Source organism: Columba livia, chromosome 4 (genome assembly GCF_036013475.1).
Source record: "Columba livia isolate bColLiv1 breed racing homer chromosome 4, bColLiv1.pat.W.v2, whole genome shotgun sequence".
Taxonomy (NCBI): Eukaryota; Metazoa; Chordata; class Aves; order Columbiformes; family Columbidae; genus Columba; species Columba livia.
Window position 1 is genome coordinate 6122740 of NC_088605.1, and position 21000 is coordinate 6143739.

The window sequence follows — 21000 nt, forward strand, 5'->3', positions numbered from 1 at the left end:
TGGGTTGTTCAGCCTGGAGAAGAGAAGGCTCTGGGGAGACCTTATTTCAGCATTTCAGTGCTTAAAAGGGGCCGATAAGAAGGATGGGGACAGACTTTTTAGCAGGACCTGTTGCAAAATGACAAGGGGTGATGGTTTTAAATTAAAGGAGGGGAGATTCAGGCTGGACCTGAGGAAGAAATTTTTTATAGTGAGGGTCGTGAAACACTGTCCCAGGTTGCCCAGAGAGGTGGTGGATGAACCATCCCTGGAGACATCCCAGGCCAGGCTGGACGGGGCTCTGAGCAACCTGATCTGGTGAAGATGTCCCTGCTCATGACAGGGGTGGCACTGGATGAGGTCTGAAGGTCCCTTCCAACACAAACTGTTCTATAATTCTATGTACTTCAGTCAACTCTTCAAGCCATGGTCAACCGTGACTGAAAAACCAAAGGCCTTTAGTCTAATGTGCCTTTGCTCTGTTCCCACGTCCTGGAAGGGACAGTGACACAGACAGGCTTTTCTCAGCTCTGCACAAAAAAAACAGTAGCTTTCCCCCTTGTCTGTGAGATCTTCAGATGGTGGCCCTGGTGGCTGGAACACCTGATGGCTCACAGAGAAGTTAATTTGCTTTCTTTTGGTTTATCAACATCTAGAAATCAACTATCAGACTGTCTCAGGTCCTCCTGTGGCCATAGAAATCAGTATGTACCTTCCTGACAACTTTTTGTAGAGGCTGAAACACAGTTCTTTGCCCTATTTCATCAAAATGAACTGGGGGGTGTCACAAACAAGAATCCTGCCCCATCCACTGGACCGAGCTGTTTCCCCCAGAATAAAGGCAGGATTGTGTAATTATTCTCCTTACCTCTTCTATGTTATTGGAGTCGTAAGATCTGGGAGACCCAACCCACGCCATGAGGACTAATTTGACAGGACTCCCAGTGCTGCAGCCCCAGGTCAGGGCTGTTCCTTCTACCAGGCTCTCGAGAGAAAACGTCTGACCCTTGTACCAGCGTCTTCAGTAGCTGAGCCGCTCCAGGTAGTAGCTCCTTGCTTTTTGTTACACCTCTCAAGACAGTCCTCTGCAGTCTTTGAGATGGAAGAGCAAAATGACTGGACGTTCACTAAACCCTCCTTTTGTATTAACAGAGTGACATTCTACACCACTCCAGGTGCCTCACTCCAGTCGTTTTAACACTATATGTGAGCCTGAGTATCTTTCTGCTGGGTTTGTGCTGTTCCCAGGCTGCAGAAGCCTTGCCTGTCCCAGGTGGGTAATTGAGCACTCAGAAAAAGCCATTTTAAAAGCCATCCTTGAAGTGTTTCATGTTCCCAGAGGATCAGACTCTGAGTGCAGTGACTGTCCCCTGTAAAGCAGCATGAGATCCCACCAGAATCGTGCTGGGGGAAGCGATGGCTCTTGTCAAGCCACCAGCCCTCATGTGATGCTGCTACAGAAATGCTGTGGTCCTGGGGGCTCAGCTCCTGCTTTTACTCACCAGTATGATGCTGCAGAGACGTTTGGGAGCAATCCTGCCTTTTCAGGATAATCCTTCATGTCCCTCCTGTGGGGAGCCGGTGCTGTTTGAAGTCCAGGCAAGCGCTTGGGAGTAGCAAAAATAACTATTCCCACTTATCATCATGGTTTTTATGGTTCTGTGGCCCAGCAGGACTCCATAGCTACACTCACAGCATCATGGTGTGGACATCACAAGTGTGAAACACACACATAATAATTCCTCTTCACATCCACTGTTTGGCTGGTGTTGGTCACCTGTATCTCCCTGGGCATTCGGTGCTCTTGGTGTTACAAGGAAACGTTTCAGCAAGTCTGGCTCACCTCCTGGGGTCTGACACAGAGAATATTCCCTTCCAGGATCAATAAGAAAACTCACATATAATTCACAGAAAGCCACTGAAGCCATTATCTTAGATCTCACAAACAGTAGCCACACTGTTTAAGCACATGGAGCATTTCTCCTGCCCGTTCTTGTATGCTGGTGAACTCATCCTATAGTTTCAGTCTCTCTGAACCCCTCAGTATTTCAGGAGCAAGTGAGTTGAACCCCGAGCAAGAGCCCGGGCTGTGCTGGGCCACGTGCTGCCTTTGTGAAGAAGCGGCCTCTGCTCTTTGGCCACGTCCCTCTTGCCAGCTCCCGTACACAGACTGACACACATGGACTTATTAAAGCTGGTCAGATTTGTAATGTAAGCCGCAAAATGAGGGCTACAGTGGCTTGATAAGAAAGAAATATTGTCTCAATTTAAGTTGTAGATCACCGGGCTGTACAAAAAGACGAGTTCACATTACCATACTGATTAAATTTGTCTTAGGAAGTGCTCATTAAAAAATAATTACCCAGGAAGGAATTAGCTCCATTAGTTATAACAAATTGCCCCTAAAATATCAAAGTTCCTCTTTTGTAAAACTGTGGAAGATGAAGAAATGTATCTTTGTCGTATGCCCTGAGCTGTAACAGTTCCAGGCCTTCCTTCCCCTATTTTCCTACCCGTTATTTTTCTGCGCGGATGTGCTCTGGCACTTTCTGTATCACCACCTCCAGCCACTGATTCTGCATCCCTCCTACTTGGGTTTGCCCTTCAGGGCACCGTTGGGCACTGGCACCGCAACGCTGTATTCTAGGTCCGGAGCAGTCTTGGAAAACGTGGCTATGGAAACCATGTCTTCTCCAATGTCCACCTGAGACCTGTGCCTGCAAATGAGCAGCTTCTTCAGGGCCCGTTGGAAGTCCCTGTTCAAGAAAGCGTAGAGCATTGGGTTGATGGTGGAGTTGCAATACCCTAACCAGGTGATAATCTTGAAGGCGTCAACCAAGACCGTGCTGGTGGAGTCGGTACCTCTGGCAGCGAGCCAGACGTTCAGGACAAAGTACGGCAGCCAGCACAGCACAAAGACCGAAATGATGATGCTGATGGTCCGCGTGGCCTTGTTCTCCAGCTGGAGATGGTTCTGCCGCTTGCTGTTGGGGTGGTAGTGAATCTCCAGGGTCTGAGACATGATACGAGTGGCTTTCAGCCGCGAAGCGCGGTAGATGAAGAAATACATGCTGCACATGACCATGAACGGCACAAAAAACGCCAGAGCTGAAGCCACGATGGCAAAAATCCAGTTGGTGACAAAGATGCATTCTCTGCCTGCATCGAAGTCCACCCCGGGGATCTCGTTCCAGCCTTGCATGACGGGAAGGAAGGAAATGAGGGAGGAGTAAACCCAGACCATGCAGGTCATCACGATGCATCTGCAAAAGAGACCGGGAGAGGATCTGAGTTATTTTGAGTTGAGAACACCCAGTATGATTCAGTCCCCAGGGTAACCCAGTGGGACAGCACTGCTCTGCAGTCCCACAGCGCTCAGACAAGTGTCCAAGCAGCAAAAGAGCTGCGGTGGAACAAGTCCATATGTAAACATCTCTAACGACTGGGTGATGGAGTCTGTGGTTTTTGGAATCTGGGTCAGTGTAAGGGGTGCTCTGAGATGCCCGAAAAAGTGAGGAGGAAAGGTTTTACAGAGGATTTTTGCTAATATTTAAAACAATAGCATGTAGATTTTTCTGTTTTGTGTCAGCTTTAACATCTGGCCATCCTCTGAGGAGCAACAGAGGTGGAGCTGATGGACACCAGATCCTCAGACCATTGCGGTGTTTGCTCCGTGACACTGTGTGCTGCGCAGCCCCCTGGTTTCGGTGACTGCCTGCACTCCATAAATCACAAACATCCCCAAAATCACAGAATGTCAGAAAATCACAGAATCACAGAATGTCAGGGACTGGAAGGGACCTCAGAAGATCATCCAGTCCAATCCCCCTGCCGGAGCAGGAACACCCAGATGAGGTTACATAGGAAGGTGTCCACGTGGGTTTGAATGTCTCCAGAGTAGGAGACTCCACAACCTCCCTGGGCAGCCTGGTCCAGGCTACGGCACTCTCACCGAGAAGGAGTTCCTTCTCTAATTTAAGTGAAACCTCCTGTGTTCCAGTTTGAACCCGTTACCCCTTGTCCTATCATTGGTTGTCACCGAGAAGAGCCTGGCTCCATCCTGGTGACACTCACCCTTTACATATTTATAAACATTAATGAGGTCACCCCTCAGTCTCCTCTTCTCCAAGCTCCAGAGCCCCAGCTCCCTCAGCCTTTCCTCACACGGGAGATGCTCCACTCCCTTCAGCATCTTTGTTGCCCTGCGCTTGACTCTCTCCAGCAGTTCCCTGTCCTGCTGGAACTGAGGGGCCACAACTGGACACAATATTCCAGATGTGGTCTCACCAGGGCAGAGTAGAGGGGCAGGAGAACTTCTCTCTGACCTGCTAACCACCCACCTTCTAATACACCTCAGGTACCACTGGCCTTCCTGGCCACAAGGGCACAGTGCTGGCTCATGGTCATCCTGCTACAAGCCTGAACCCACCCTGTAAAGCAGCTGCAGCATCCTCCCTGCCCACCCTCCAACAGCTTTCCCCACCCTGCTGTCCTCATCTCAATGTTTCAAGTGAAACCTTGACAGGAGCTTAAACAACTCACTGTTTTCTCTGCATTTTCACCAGAAATACCACTTCAGAAAGCCTTATGAGCTTACAAGGGGGAAGACTCCTGCTACATGCATGCTTCTGAGTGTCATTTCCCCTACGCCTTGGGGACATTCCCATGAAATGCCTGCAAAGGGTAGAAGCTGTAGGCACAAATCAGCCCACACCACTGGCTTCTACCCCATTTCGCATCCCATTCTTAGCTCAAGAAGCGCTTTCCCAGGAGCACCATCAACCCAGCTCAGCTGCCTTCTCCTTTTCTCCTGCCCCACATTAAAAAAATCTGCAGAGTTTTAAACGGTGCAAAGATCCTTCTCCCACATCACTCTGCTTTTGGGGAGCACCTTCCAATAGCTCATCTGGTCCCAAGTCAATACAGACCATGGCCCAAGTGACAATGGGGAGGGACCCAAAGTGAGGAACGATTCCACTCACCTGCCACGGGACATCCTTCTGGAGTAGTGGTACGGGGTCACCACGGAGCAGTATCTGTCCAGGCTAATGAAGCACAACGTGACGATGGACGCGGTGCAGAACATGACATCGAAGGAGATCCAGACTTTGCAGAACAGCCTCCCGAACAACCACATCCCCGTCACCTCGTAAATGATACTGCCAGAGAAAATGAGGAGAAACCAAATCTGGAAGGACTGATCTCACAGAATCACAGAATGTTATGGATTGGAAGGGACCTGGAAAGCTCATCCAGTCCAATCCCCCCATGGAGCAGGAACACCCAGATGAGGTTACACAGGAAGGTGTCCAGGCGGGTTGGAATGTCTGCAGAGAAGGAGACTCCACAACCTCCCTGGGCAGCCTGGGCCAGGCTCTGCCACCCTCACTGAGAAGAGGTTTCTTCTCAAATTTAAGTGGAACCTTTTGTGTTCCAGTTAAATTTGAGAAGAAACTTCCCAAAGTTTCTTCAAGATTCCACTGAGGTAACATCATATTTTAACGTGGAGGTGGTAAAGATGTGCAGAATAGGGACGCTCAGTTGGACAGCAGGGATTCAACCTCAAAGTGCAACCCAATAATAACCCACAGGTCGGACATGACTGAAGAAGACCAAACCTGCGCTTCTTGCCTGCACTGTGTTATAAGGAATGCCTTCAGAGAGCTGCTTTGTGCCCTGACCTCTCCAAATTTACATCTGCATGATTTGTTTACCACAATTTTTCCCGTGTCCTATGAAGCATGAGGTTTTACGATTTATCCCCAATTCCTGGGGCATGGAGGATGCTCCCTCCTCCAAGAAACTCACTTTTCATCCCATCTCATGCTTCAAAACTGAAGGATTTCAATGCCTGGGTTAAAAAAAAAGTCCTAGGAGGAGGCCTATGCAGCTTGTACATTATGTAGCCCATAAACGCCTCAGCAAGGTAAACACAGCAGCAAAAGGCAGACATTATGCCAAAATGTTTCCTAACAAAGCCAAGAGGGGCCTGTAAGAAGGGAGCAGCGAGGAAGGAACATATGTCAGCTGTAGGAAGGCTGGTGCGTGTTTCTATAGCATTCAGATGCCATTCGCTTCCCCTTTGTTCCACCAGCTTTCTGCCGCTCTCGGGGTGCCGCCAAAATAACCATTGTGTGTGAATTCGATGTGAAAGGCTGAATAACTACGTAGTCCTGCAAAGCTTTAATTATCCTGTAACTTCACAGTTTGCTGGTCAAGCACAGTGCGAGTGGGGCTGCTGCGCCAGGCGGGCTCTGCCAGGGCAGCACGAGCCAGCTCCACCTCACAGGGGCTGCAAACCAACCCCTGCTCTGCACCTAATTAGCAACAGCTCATTACAATGACACCTGAAGGGTTTTTTAGAGCCTGACAACCGCTGCAGGTGGGTACAGTGCTGCTGAAGGGCTCCAGCCCTTGGCAGTTTTTTATTACAGAATCATATAATTTAATTTGATTTTTTGGGCAGAAGTTTGACTCACTTTTTATTTTCTACGAGCTTATTTTCATGGAATCATTTTGGTTGTAAGAGACCCTCAAGATCATCAAGTCCAACTGTTAACCCAAGACTGGCACTAAACCATGTCCCTAAGAACCTCATCTCTGTGTCTTTTAAACCCCTCCAGGGATGGTGACTCCACCACTGCCCTGGGCAGCCTGTTCCAATGCTTCACAAACCTTTCTGGGAATAAATGGTCGTAATATCCAATTTAAACCTCCCCTGGCACAACTTGAGGCCATTTCCTCTCGCCCTATAGCTTGTTACTTGGTAGAAGAGACCAACACCCTCCATGCTCCAACCTCCTTTCAGGCAGTTGCAGACAGTGATAAGGTCTCCCCTCAGCCTCCTTTTCTCCAGGCTCAACAGTCCCAGATCCCTCAGCTGCTCCTCAACACACTCGTGCGCCAGACCCCTCACCAGCTCCATTGCAGGATGCTATGCAAAAAACTCAAGCAAATGTTAATCTACAGCAGAACCTGTCCCTACACCAGGGCGGCCTCCCTATGGAGGGTCCCCCTGTGCACATATCAGAAGGTTTTGTGTCTCTTCTTCTAGACAGGAAATTGAGACACACAGAAGTTGAAGTGTGGGTCCAGCAATGGGCTTGGGTGTCTTGGTGTCACTTCTCACAAATCCTCCTTGTCTCCAGAGATGCTGCAAAGCCTGTGGTGTGAGCACCATGCCCTTCCAGACGATGCTGCTGCCAGGGACACCCCTGCAGACAGACCCCAGCTGAGCAGGTACCTGGCTCTCATCAGCACACATCTGGCGGGATGCACATCGCCCAGCAGATGTTCTCACAGCACAGGGTGGTGGATACCAGTTCCCGCGTCTCTGACGCAAGAAGTCTCTGCAGCCTGGGAACAATGTGGGTTAAAAAGGAATCATGAAAGGAACGCACAGTGTAGGCAGAAGTGAAGTTGCCTCCGCTTGCAAAAGAAAAGAGGAGCTGGAAATATTCAGCCTGGAAATATTGAGCCTGGAAATGGCAGGGCTGGCTGGACTACCCAGGGGACAAGCTAAGCCCAGCTGAACTGCTCTTGCAAACAAGCTAAACCTGGAACACAAAAGAAATCTTACAAAATCAAAGCGCCAGGTGACAACCTTGTTTTTCCTTCCTACCACAAAACCTCTTGTTTTCTGAGCTAAACTGCCTCCTAACATCATTTATTTTCTTCTTTGGCATGTGCCAACATGCCCACTGAGGAGCAAACTGCAATTTGAAAGAGCAACACAGGTACAAAGTTGAGATGGTGGGACAGATCTGGACCCAAAGCCAACCAACCCCAGTGGGGATGCCAGGGCCCGTTCCTCACCATACGGCCCACCAAGAGCTGGAACGGCTTCACACCAGGTGATGCTGGGGCATTCAGGAGAGGCACAAAGCATCCGTCATGACCCGCTCTTTGCTTCCCTTCATAATTATTTTTCATTAAGTAAGACATCCCTCTCCTAAGTGGGCTTTTTTCTCTCTGGCTGCGTAGCAAAGCCTTTGGATCATGGAAATCCTTAACCCCTTGTAATGCCCTCTACAATCCTTTGATAGGACAAAGGGTTATGGTTTTAAATTAAAAAAGGATAGATTCAGACTAGACCTAAGGAAGAAATTGTTCTACGGTGAGTGTGGTGAAGAGAAGGTGATGCTGTGCAATCCCAGAGAGGAGCCCTTGGGACTGGGAATGAAAAATAGCTCAGGGAAATGCCAGGTAGCAGAAGGAATGTTGCTTTAGCTCATCTTTGGTGCCTGACACACTGTTTTTCTCTTTCTATAAGGCTGGAATGGTCTGCTGCATTCTGCTGCAGTGACCTCCTCCACATGGTGGGAAACATTGGAGCTTCTCTTGGGAAAATAAACAGTGTGTGCTACTGTCAATGGGAGCACACGGATCATTTCTGCATCCCCTCCAGGCACGGCAGGGGGATTGTTTTTCAGAGCAGCCCAGCCCAGGCCCTGCACACTCCACCATTCCCAATTGCAGCCCAAGTGGTCAGGGAGACCTTATTGCGGCCTTTCAGTATTTAAAAAGGGCCAATAAGAAAGATGGGGACAGACTTTTTAGAAGGGCCTGTTGTGACAGGACATGGGGTGATGGTTTTAAACTAAAGGAGGGGAGAATCAGGCCAGACATGAAGAAGAAATCTTTTACACTGAGGGTGGTGAAACCCTGTCCCAGGTTGCCCAGAGAGGTGGTGGATGCCCCATCCCTGGAGACATCCCAGGCCAGGCTGGACAGGGCTCTGAGCAACCTGAGCTGGTGAAGATGTCCCTGCTCATGGCAGGGGTGGCACTGGATGAGCTTTGAAGGTCCCTTCCAATCCAAACTACTCAACAACCCAAATCCCCAACATCAGCAACAGAAATCTCCTGGTTAAGTCACCATCCTCATTCCCACCAACTCTGACAGGGTAGGAGAGGTTGGATCATCATCAACTAAGCTGCAATCCAAGCAGATATTTGTAGCATCAGGTGGAGGGGAGAGACAGGTGAACACAGATGGATGCCTTCAGAACATGAACTTAAAAATTCACCGAGGATAGAATTGAAATTGGCAGTAACATTTTCTAAAGGGCATCATTAACTGCTTTCTTTTTTCACCTGACATAACTCAGTTTGTAATTGCTTGCTGGGAAAATACCTTTCAGTGCCAAATTCAAAAGCGTGGGCAGTCCCGTGAGGACTTAAGCACAGAATGTAAGAAGAGTTCAGCTTCTTTATATCACTCCAAGAACACTAAATAGGGTACAACCCCACACTCTACACAAACCTACGGCCATTTTACAGCACTAGACAACCAAAAATTACAAGTAAACTGCTTTATGGATTTGTTTTACTATGTTTTAGCCAGGTAATGAAGCTCCTGTAAATATAAATGTCAAGCACTGAGAACTGGCCTCTGAAGTGCCTCTTCCTCCACTAACTATAGGGGGAGCCTAAATTACCCTATTTATACTAAAACAAAATCCTTACATTTACACAGAGAGAGGGGAGATGGGCTCTATCTCCAGTTCTCAATGCCCAGTGCAGCGCATTAGGAATATAACAGGGCAATGTAAACAAGAATATAAATTCGGAATATAAACAGGGGAAAAACAATTCCCCCAAGTGCAGCAAATCCCATTTGTTATCCCACTGCAGTTCTTCTGGTCTCTTTATGCAGGCAAAAGTTTCACTTTGCAAGGTTGCCAGCCTTCCCCACAAACTCCACCTGCACATTGTCTGAACCAGAAGGAACAATCAGAATTCTGTGTTTCTCCAAGAATATGAAGAATAACATCTCTGCACTAGCCTTTCAAGTTCAGTAATATGAAATAATCCATTTTCTTGTACTAGTAAAGATCTTTTTCACTTCTCCCTCCCTCCAACTACCAGAAAATAAAAGCTTAAAGAAGTGTAAAATTGAAAGCACAGAATTTAACTCCACTATTTCAATAGTCATTCTTGACTAAGAAAAATCAGGAGAAAACATACTCAGTGATGTGCTCTGTCTTTGAAACACAAGCAGGATCAACGCAGCCATTGCACTTAATGCTGACACACCAGTGGCAATCCGCATCTCGCACTCCCCAAACACCCAGAGTGTGTAAAATCATCTAGAAAGCATGTTGGCCCCATGTGCAATGCAGAGATAGTCTTGGAAGAGGGGACTCATGGCAGTGGAGCCACCTGAAAAGCTGAGATCTCGTTCAGACCAGCAGCCAAGAGGAAAAATACCCTTGGGAAAGTCTCTCTTCGTTCATTATAACAGGACCTGTTATAAAGAGTAGTGAAACTGAGGCACAGAAGCACATATAATCACCAGCCCACAGTTAAACTCTTTGTAAAGCCCAGCCTAAGCACAGCACGTGAACTAAGCCAGCCCCATGGCTGTGGAGGTAGAAGAAATGACGTTGCGTGGACACACCACCTTCTCATCCCAACTTACGAGCACCTCTTACCTAAAGGGCATGACCAGACAAGCTACGAGGAAATCTGCCATGGCCAAGGACATGATAAACATGTAGGTGACGGTGCGCAGCCTCTTCTCCACCACTGGGCAGATGAAGACAACAGTGTTTCCCAGGAGCGTGATCAAGTCAATGAGCGTTAGGATCAGCCCGATGACCACCTCTTGGAGACCAATCCCCTCCAAGTGGCCACCTCCTTTCACAAAGGAGGCGGCAGCGGAGGAGAAATTAGAGAGCCAAGATTCATTTTTGTCTGTCAGCATCTTCTCACTGTTAAAATCTGAAAGAGAAAGGGAAAAAAATATATATAATAAAATCTATAAGGACTTTGATGCACACGCCTTGGAGGTCTGTGCAAGGAAGTACAAAGATAATGTTTCTGCTTCATCTACTTCAAGAAAAATCCACACACCCTGCTGTGCCTGTGCCATCACTGTCCCATGGTTATCAGTGCATTAGAAGTGTCTGAAATCCCGAGGGTGAGCATAAACGTGCAGCACTGGCTGAAGTCCTTCATGGCAATTAAAAGCCCTCCTGTGAACAAAAAAATGCATCATCAGGTGAAGCATGATACAAAAAAAAGCCCTGAGAGCAGAGAGAGTGAACAAGAAAGCAACTGAAAATGAAAAAATTAAAGCAGCTTTGCTGAATCCCACTGAACATGAAACTGAACACGTCACGTCCACAAAATATGAACACCATATATAGGGGGCGAGGCTAGATGATCGTTAAGGTTCTTACCACCCCAAACCATTCTATACTCGTTACCTTTGGCACCCACAGACCAGGTGAGCCTGCTTTGCCCAGGCTGGCCGCTTTCATAACCCCACTGTTCAGGATGTGCTCTGCCCTGGGTTGTCCTGGGACCTTTTTAGGCTCTGAGGTTAAGAGGTTTTTGTTACCGCATGGGAAGCTCCATCCCACACCCGCACAGAGCTGCCAGCAACCATGCAGGGAGCTCAGAGCAAGTAACTGAGGCATCTCAGGTACAGCAGCGACCTCTGACTCATGTCCCCTTCTGGGGAGAGAACGTTCCCAACTCCGTAATGTGGGACTTTTCGGTCGAGGAAATTCACGTGTCCACAGCTCAGTTCCCACACTTTGGCTGAGGGGTGTCACAGGCACCTGGGAAGGTGGGAATGATGCACTGCGAAAATTCCAGCGGTTCAAAATTCACTCATTTGGCTAATGGAAACACAAAGATGAAATTCGTGGGGAAAATAGAAGTATACAAGTATTTCCAGATATCAAATTGTTATATTCGAACACAGGCACTTCTCCTAAGACTTGGTTCTGCTTCCACAGCACCCTGAGGTCCATCCCACATCCCCAGGGCATCATTACTGAGTGCAGCATGAGAACAGGTCAGGAAAAATGTCCACGTAGTCCAACATGTCTTATCTCACACTTCCCAAACTTCACCTCAGGGGGGTTATAAGAACAAGCCAGAATGTAGCAAAATTTCCCCAATGTCTGTTTTTCCTTCCAGCAGCCTATGATCCACAATTACCTCTAAAGTCAGTTTCAAGGACTTGTAAGTCATGAAGTTGTCCTGCGTCCCCTTTGGCTCATGCAAACTTTTAGCATCCATGACCTCCTATAGCAACAACTTCCACAGCCCAGCGATGCACCATGCACAGAAACACCTCTTTCTGCTTGTTTTCAACCTGTCACCAGCCAGTTTAATTTGGTGCCCTCTGTTCCTTGTATTGGAAGATACCTCATGCAAGCAATCCCCATCCACCGTCTCAATGCCACTGGTGGGCTCTTTAACCTCTGTCACACCCCCTGATCCCCTTGTCATCTCTTGATCAGGCTGAGGAGACTTCACCAACTTGCTCATTCCTCGTACAGAAGTGTTTGAGGTCGCCGGACCATCCCTGCTGCTCTTCTGAGCCTCTGAGATGGACCAAAACTGCAAACAAGCTCCAAGAGCTAAATATGGATTTATATAAGGGCATAACAATGTTCTCTGTTTTGTTCTGTTTCCCTTTCATAACAATCCCTAACGTGGTTTGCTGCTTTTGATTGGCACTTAGCACTGAGCTGACCTTTCCACGGGACTGCCCATCACCACCCAAAGATCTCATTCCTGAGCACTAACAGTCAGCTCAGAAACCACTGATTTAGACAGGAAAACAGGATGAAATGAGGACATTAGGCTCTCTCCATCTTCCCCAACTCCAACACTTCACCATTGAATTTCTTCTTCCATTTTAATGCTTACTGAACCTCATAAAAGCTTTTCTGCAGTTCTTTAATTCAGGCCTTATCCTTCATGTCCACATTAAACTTTGTTTTGCCTGAAAATAAATACCACCACTTAATGATTTACAAGTTTTCCAGTCAGAGATTTATTGAAGCCCGTATATCCCAGCCCCTATCCCTGTATAGAACGTTGATGACCTCTTCTCCACATCATAACATCCCTGCATTCCACCTTTTAGACAACTATTTATTCACACAAGGAAGCTCCCTCTTAACTCAGAACTATTAAGTTTCCTTAAAAACCCTTGCCATGAGGGACCATTTTGAAAATATTTCAGAAATCCAGGCAGACTACACCACCGAGGTGCTTCTCACCCGCACATTTGCTGTCCTCTTCCAAGCCCTCCCACACGACTGTGAGGCTAGGCTGCCTTTTGTAAAAGCAACACCAGCTTTTTCCTTGGATGTAATTGTGTATTACATGCACAAATTCATCCTTCAAAATCCTCTGCTCCCTCCCCTGACTTCTATTTACCTGCTGGATTTCACACTTTAAGTTAAAAAATTTTTAAAAACCGAAAAATAATTAAAGCTGTCTAGAAAACATTAAGGAGGAAAGTTCCTCCTCACCAGAGCTGGGACTTGCTGACCAAGACCTGAAGCTCCTCCAGCACTGAGAACAAGCAGGTTTGTTGGACACCAAGCTCCATGGCAGGCCCCCGAGCAGATGCTGCTAGAAGCCTACAGGGTGTCTTAAATACATCAGTCCTAATGAAAACAGTCCTTGGACAACACTTCACATCCTGTTAACACCCAATAAAAATAAAATAAGAAATCCTGTCCTCAGCTCTCATGTTATTGACAGGAAAGAGGATAATCTGGGACATTCTTTCCAACAGCCCCACTAAGGGTGTCAACAAATTGGACGAGCTCTTGCGGAACAGTTTGATTTCAATACAACCACATTTTCTGGCAGAAGAATTGTTCAGCCTGTTCTCCTCCCTGCGTGGTCCGCACAGATGGCACAGCGACCGCGGGCTGGCAAAAGCACGTGGTGACAACACACGGCAGCACAGCCAGCCAAGCTATAGAACCTGCCACCATAAGGTCCGTTACATGGTCCATGTCCATTTTCCATCTTGTCATCTGCTGTCCCACAGCTTCTGGGAGATGCTGCTGTCCTCATATCTCCAGGGCCTCTGCAAAGTCTGCAAACAGGCCTCTGATTTCCACCCCGAGTTGGCCCTAAACCAGTTTAAGCACATGAACATCACCCAGTCAGCCCTATGTTCTTCTAGAAGAGCATGCAGCATTAAGAATCACAGAATGGTTTGGGTAGGAAGGGACCTTAAATCTTATCTAGTTCCAACTCCCGTGCCATGGGAGCGACACCTTCCACTGGACCTGGTTGCTCAAAGCCCCATCCAGCCTGGCCTTGGACACTTCCAGGCATGGGGCATCCACAGCTTCTCTGGGCAGCCTGTTCCAGAGCCTCACCACCCACACAATGAAGAATTTATTCCTTATATCTAATCTAAATCTCCCCTTTTTCAGTTTAAAGCCACTACCCCTTGTCCTGTTACCACATGCCCTGTAAAAAGTCCCTCTCCAGCTTTCCTGTAGCCCCCCTTTAGCTGCTGGGAGGCTGCTATATAGACTCCTAAGACAAAAATGAGGTTTACTCAATGCCAGATTTTCCTCCTTTTTTCCTTTGACCTCACAGATGAGAATACTAGATTCATTGTCTGGGGGCTGCAGATGTAACACTGAAACCAGAAGGTTTAGAAGTCCCATCTTCCTTCTCTTGCAAACAATGACTGTGCTCACACAGTTGCTCAGTACGCATCAGCGTTAGTACAACTCTAATTAAAGCAGATCATTAGTTACACAGCATTGTTCTGGTACCAATCTGTGAACACACACTGCACTCAAACTTCAAGTAGAAGTAGGACACAGCTATTAAGAGCTCATCTTTGCACACTGTGCTACTCAAGAACCACCTGAGCCACCAGCCTAGGATAAAGGGTCTTTTCAAGTAAAAAACTACCAGCAGGTTGCCTAATGCAATATACATCTAGAAGCATAACACACCATAGCAGAAATACAGCAGACAAATGTGTCCACTCTCCAAAAACACCAGAGAAACTCTCTTGCATCACGCTATTTTTTGGTCAATGCAAGGTGAGATTGTGGGGCTGGAAATGAGAGTCTCTTCATTCGACCTCCACAATTTCTCCAAAAACCCAAATAATTCAGCAATAAGAAGGGATGATGGATGCTTGAAACTTCAGGTTCAGATTCAGGGTGCAGACAACAAGGTCCTCTGCTCCTGGCTCCTCTCCAAGGATCCCCAGGCAGAGAGTCCCTGGAAGCTCAACCTGTGTCACAGCTGAGCACCCGAGCTTGGTGTCTCCCATCCTTTTCACCTCTGACTGAGCAGCCAGCACCTTCTCTCTTGCTAATAAATGCTACTCCTGAACCATCTGGAGAACTGTTAATACAGGGAAGTGGGGGATGATAAAACCTTAACATCTCTGCACAAATCTTTGGGACAAAGCGGGATGTGCCATCCTTCCCAGGGATGTACTTCCACAACTTAAATACTAGAGCTTTTAAACTCTCTTACAAGCTGCAGCAGCTCATGCGGTGACACTGCTGATACACCACAGTATCCTTTAACATCAGTCCTTCAGCCCTTCCTGTAAGGAAGCATCTTAAATCAATGCAATTAATACCCAGTTGTACCACAATGTGGGATCATCACAGGTTTCCTGGAGATCTGAGATGCTTTAGGGTTTGCATTGTTTTTATTTGGACACTACAGTTTTGCTTCCCTTCAAAAACCAATGGGCTAGATTCTGCTCTCAGCCAGCCTGAGCAAGCAACTCTATCATTTCAGCAGTTTTCCTTTAATATACAGAAAGTTTTACCTAATTTATTCAGCAGACAAATCCCAAGTAAAAGGTTAATTTCATCCCCAAATAGCACCTTTTGATGTCAGAGAAGAGGAAAAAAAAGCTCTGCGTTCTCAAGGCTGACTGCACTTAGAGGAATTATGAAAATTGGAAAGAGATTTGCTGCCAGACTCTGCACCTCCACTAAACCAAGCACAAACAAGTGTATGACAGCATGCCCCAGGAACACAAAACACATTTCTCTCCTTCTTTCTGCCACGAGTTGAAACTGCAGCAACTCAGTAATTTGTCAAACAGTGCATTGCTCTGCATGGCTGGCGTGGGCTGATAAAGGAGAAGGAACATCCCTGGGGATGCTGTAAAACATGCATTCAAGGAGGCCACACAGCAGGAGAGCCTTTGCACTGACTTTCCTTCTCTCTCTCCCTCCGACTTTCCCATCTCAAGAGCAGTGTTTCTCCAAGTATCAGCGTTTTCTTTCCACCTCCAAATCAGCGCAGAACAACTCCTACAACCTCTCCGACAAGCGACCAGCCCCACATCTGGAAACTCAGCAGAAGCAAATGCGCTATCCTTACCTTCAAAACTGATCTTTGAATGCAGCCGACCAGCTCGAAGCAGCTCAGCAGCAGCGATGAGCCAGGTAAATGATGCTTTTCCCAGCAGCAGAGTCCTGGGGACCCAGGGCAGTTTGTGGGGCTCCCATGGAGCTTCTCCCAGCCTGACTCTGGGATGGTGGTTTCTGCTCCAATTCAGGACGTTGAACCCACACCTGAGAGACAGGAAAGCAATCTGGCCTTTGAGGTCTCCCTCCCAGCGCAGTGCATGCTCTTCCACAGCAAAAGCAAGTCTACTGCAACCCCTTCTCCGAGGAGAGACTGAAGCGCGATGGCAGCAGTGTAACTCAAGGCAAAGTTAAACCCACGCTGCAAATGTGGGAGTGCTCGCTGGCCTTAGGGGGGCGACTGAGTCGGGGTTGCCAAACCCCAACACCCAGAGGACAAAAAAATCCCCCAGGCTGCAAAAACACCAATCCCTAAGGTACAAAACCCCAGCCCTGGGGTGCCAAATGCCACCCACCGGGGGTTAAAAACCCCAAGCCCTGGGGGGCAAACCCTCAATCCCCGAGGAGGCAAAACCTCCAGCCCCACAAGAGGGCGAAAGTCCAGTGATGCTGGAGGGCACAATACCACCCCAGGGTAAGGGGAGCCTGCCCGGGAAAGGGGTCTGCCTCGGTGGGAGGCAGTGTCTGAGAAGGGGATTATTCGGGGGGTGGGTACAGGACCTGCCTAGGTCCCGTACCTAGGTCCCGCTGGAGAAGAGAATGAAGAGGGGGCGGGGAGCCCTGCCCGGGGAGGGGAATCGCAGGACGTGCCTCCGGATGGGGAGGGGGATGCCGGCGACACTTACCGGCAGCGGAGCGGCGGCTGCATCCGGATCCCGCGGGACCGGCAGGGGGGAGCCGCCCCGCCCCGCTCCACTCCCAGCCGGGCGATCCCCGCGTAAACGGTGCTTTGTATTTATTTATTTATTCCCTGCGTTCAAACCCGTCCTTCCCAACACACAGCAGCTGCAAATAAAATAAGTGTGACATTGGACTAACGCCGGGGAGACCTTATTGCAGCTTTTCAGTACCTAAAAGGGGTCGGTAAGAAAGATGGGGACAGACTTTTTAGCAGGGCATGTTGCAAGAGGACAAGGGGTGATGGTTTTAAACTAAAGGAGGAGAAATTCAGGCCAGAGCAATAAGTTTTTGACACTGAGGGTGGTGAAACCCTGTCCCAGGTTGCCCACAGAGGTGGTGGATGCCCCATCCCTGGGGACATCCCAGGCCAGGCTGGACGGGGCTCTGAGCAACCTGATCTGGTGAAGATGTCCCTGCTCATGGCCGGGGTTGCACTGTATGAGCTCTGAAGGTCCCTTCCAACCCAAACTATTCTATGAGTCTCTGATCCCCTGTTGCTAAAACCAAAGGCATGTCTTGTTCATAAACTAAACAAAATACTAAAAATTCCCACATTTCAATAGGAATCTGTTAGCACTAGCACTGGTGAGATGTTAACAGCTCAGCCCCTCTTTGCCTTTCCATGGAGGATGAGTCAAGCTCGGTGCAATGAGATGGTGTCTGTTGGGCTTTGGAACAGAGCTGGTCAGGTTGGAAACTGGGCACTGGGTTGTTGAAGCATCTCACTGAGGAAATCCCAGCTAAACTGCCTGCTTGGAAAGCAGAGGTCCTCCCTTCATCTGCAGGTCTGGGCTTAGAGCAATGACTGGCACCTCTTGGGCTGCACAAGGAGGTGATTCATCTCATTGGTCTGGTAGCAAATGAATTAATCACAAAAAGGTATAAAAGGTTGAGAGCTTGGCTGAGTCTCACACACAAAGCTGGGAGTGTGCAAACCTCATCCACAGCTTCTGTCCTAAAAAACCCCCCAAATCACATCCAAATGCATCACCCCTGCATATGTGCTTGCCATCACCAAAAAGTCCCTCCCCTTTCCTACGTTTTCTTCCAGAGACTAAAGTTTTGGACTGTGGCTTCACTCACGTCACAGAATGAGTGGAATGCAGCACCTCAGTTATGCACCTCTTATGTTATGTTACATTATATGTTATGTTACATTATGTTATATGTTACATTGTATCATATTACATATTATACTTTCACAGTATTTTCTATTCTTTTAATAACGTTTAGATAGAGAATATGGATTAAAATCACAAAAATGAGAAAAACCTTGACATGTTACATAATGTCTACTTTACCTGTTGCTTTTTACAGAACCTTCCTACAGCACACTTCTTCCCCGTCCTCTCTCTCACTTGAAACCGCAGTGCAAATACAGTTCGAAAATTCGCCAGCCCTCGCCTCTGTCTCTAAATGAGCGCTAAATGAGCGCTAATTGCTCATTAGGGGGGCGGGGCCGGTGGGAGCCGCTGCCGCTGTCCAGGGTCCTGACGGGTCGCGACGGATCCGGATCGGCGTCGCTCGGGCACCGCGATTCACCCTCGCTGGGGCTTTTCTTTGTCTTCATGTAACCTAGGAAGGCTCTCAGGCTCCAGCAACAGAGTTTTCACAGAGTAGACAGTACAAAGGCCTGCAGTTCTTCAAGCTTAATAGCACATATCCCCCAAAACCTGACAAAGAAGACAGGTAACAGGAAGGAGAAGAATCACAGAATGTTAGGGATGGAAAGGGACCTCCAAAGATCATCTAGTCTAATCCCCCCTGCCGGAGCAGGAACACCCAGATGAGGTTACACAGGAAAGCATCCAGGTGGGTTTTGAATGTCTGCAGAGAAGGAGACTCCACAACCTCCCTGGGCAGCCTGGTCCAGGCTCTGGCACCCTCACTGAGAAGAAGTTTCTGCTCATATTTAAATGGAACCTTCTGTGTTCCAGTTTGAAGCCACTGCCCCTTGCCCGACCATCGTTTGTCACCAAGAGTCTGGCTCCACCCTCATGACACTCAATCTTTACATATTTATAAACATAATGAGGTCAAGAAGAAGGAGAGGAAGGAGAAGAGAGAGAGAAAAAAAGAGAGGGAGGGAGGGAGGGGTTTGGACAAAGTGCTGCAAATGCTGTGTCAGTCATTCATTTTAATGTCATCTGTGATCGTTATCACCTCTCAGCATGTCACAAACAGTCAAAAACACAGAACAGAATCATAGAATAGTTTGGGTTGGAAGGGACCTTCAAAGCTCATCCAGTGCCACCCCTGCCATGAGCAGGGACATCTTCACCCAGATCAGGTTGCTCAGAGCCCCGTCCAGCCTGGCCTGGGATGTCTCCAGGGATGGGGCATCCACCACCTCTCTGGGCAACCTGGACCAGCATAACATGGCAAAATGCAATATTTATTGCAATTCTAGGATATTGCCAAGGAAGAATTTATAGGACATTGGCTCCCAGGTTGCTGGGATTTTGGGTTTATGTTACATGTCACGCTATCCTGGAAAGGTATGAGTGAGAAAAAATGGAATTTGACTTTGTGATCTTGGCAACACGGAGAGTAATAGGAAACGTACATTCCAGAGTCTTGTGCATATTGAAAGCAGCTTGATCTCAGAAATCTGAACAGTACTAGAGCTGTGTTTATGCAGACAACAAGGTACAGCTGAAGATACATTGCAACAAATCTCTTTAAATGGCCAAATAAGAGGGTACAGGGTGTGGAATACTCAGGAATGCCTTGAGGTTTCGTTCACCTTTGGTACCCACTTGGAAAGCATTGTTAAAACCCCCAGGAATGGTGAGGGATCGCAGACAAATGTTTTGACAAGTGGAAGAACACAAGGAAACACTTTTTGTTGGTAGCACCATGTAAATCACATGGCATTGGGTAAACAGGCCCATAGGAGTGGCAGGTTGATTTTTGTAGTTTGTCTTTGTCTTTTGAGGTATAGCCTGTCCTGATGGTGCTGCCCCTCGTTCAGTACCTTCCTCAGGGCATTTGCACAAAAAGTAGGAAGAAAATGAGCATTTGCTTCTTGTCTGTCTTGATTTGGACATGGTTTAGTCCTAGACTTAGGTTATCTTATGGTTGGACTCAATGATCCTGAGGGTCTCTTCCAACTGAAATGATTCTATGATTTACCTAGGTATGAAACTGTACAAACAGTTGTCTCTACTGTTAAATAGCTCTTTAATAACTCTGCTGATTGACAGGGTTTCTGATCAGAAGATGACCGCTCACCACCGCTTTTCTAGCAGCACTAGGAATCAGAGATGTGCTTTCTGTCAGGTTGCATTGGGGCACGATGCTTGATTTCTGTATAAACGGTGTTAGTCATCAGCTCAAGCAATGAAGTTCCTTTGACACACGATACCTGCTGTGCTCCCTGATTGTGCTTTTTCAATATCTTCAGTGCTGTTGTGTCTGAGACATTTCTTGTCCTTGATGAATTCTATCTGACAATTTCCCTTTCAATTTTCCCTCATTAGACACCATATATTTATATATTCTCTTTCAGGTGGGATTTGTAATCCTTCTTCCTTGACACATTCACCTCTAAAATGAACACTGAGGGATTAGTCCTGTTGCCTGCTGCAGGCGTTTAGCTCAGTTGTTTTATGCTACTTCCACTAGCCCTTCTGACCCGAAAAGTGGTCTCATTTTCTCCAATGCCTCTATAGGGGAATACACACTCCTAATTTTTTTGTGTCTCAACCATATCTAATTAATATTCTCCAAGTAAATAGTGCAGGTAGTCCCACTGGCCTTCCACTTTTGGCTTCCAGTAATGTTTCTGCTGATATTTTTAACCCTGCAAATACCTTCATGTCTTCATGCACGTCCCAGCCAAACTACAGCCTGTGCCGTTCTGTTGAAAAAGCAGGATCCTCCTCGTTTTCAAGGAAACTAGAAATCCCAAAAGCATTCTTAGTGAAATCCACAGGAAATACTGGAGCCTGGGACAGAGTTTATCAGACATTTATTACCACATCACC

At 47.6% G+C, this 21000-nt stretch overlaps 1 protein-coding gene across 1 annotated transcript; it reads right to left on the reverse strand.

Moving 5' to 3' along the window:
* Window positions 1-847: 847 nt before the first annotated feature.
* LOC102089694 (octopamine receptor) lies at window positions 848-16903 on the reverse strand. Its single transcript, XM_013369537.3, has 5 exons — window positions 16125-16903; window positions 10836-10957; window positions 10415-10703; window positions 4962-5138; window positions 848-3242 (listed from the first exon to the last, which is right to left on the reverse strand). The coding sequence occupies exons 2-5, from the start codon at window positions 10852-10854 to the stop codon at window positions 2567-2569; spliced, it is 1161 nt and encodes a 386-aa protein (XP_013224991.1). The 5' UTR covers window positions 10855-10957; window positions 16125-16903; the 3' UTR covers window positions 848-2566.
* Between the last annotated feature and the right edge of the window lie 4097 nt (window positions 16904-21000).

What these genes read in the sequence shown, in the direction of transcription:
- LOC102089694 (XM_013369537.3), bottom strand. An exon ending in TGTCTGGTCATGCCCTTTAG is followed by an intron (nt 5,139 to 10,414) that starts GTAAGAGGTGCT and finishes TTTCTCTGGCAG; the next exon opens with TATCATTTACGAGGTGACGG. An exon ending in AGAAGGATGTCCCGTGGCAG is followed by an intron (nt 3,243 to 4,961) that starts GTGAGTGGAATC and finishes TCTCTTTTGCAG; the next exon opens with ATGCATCGTGATGACCTGCA.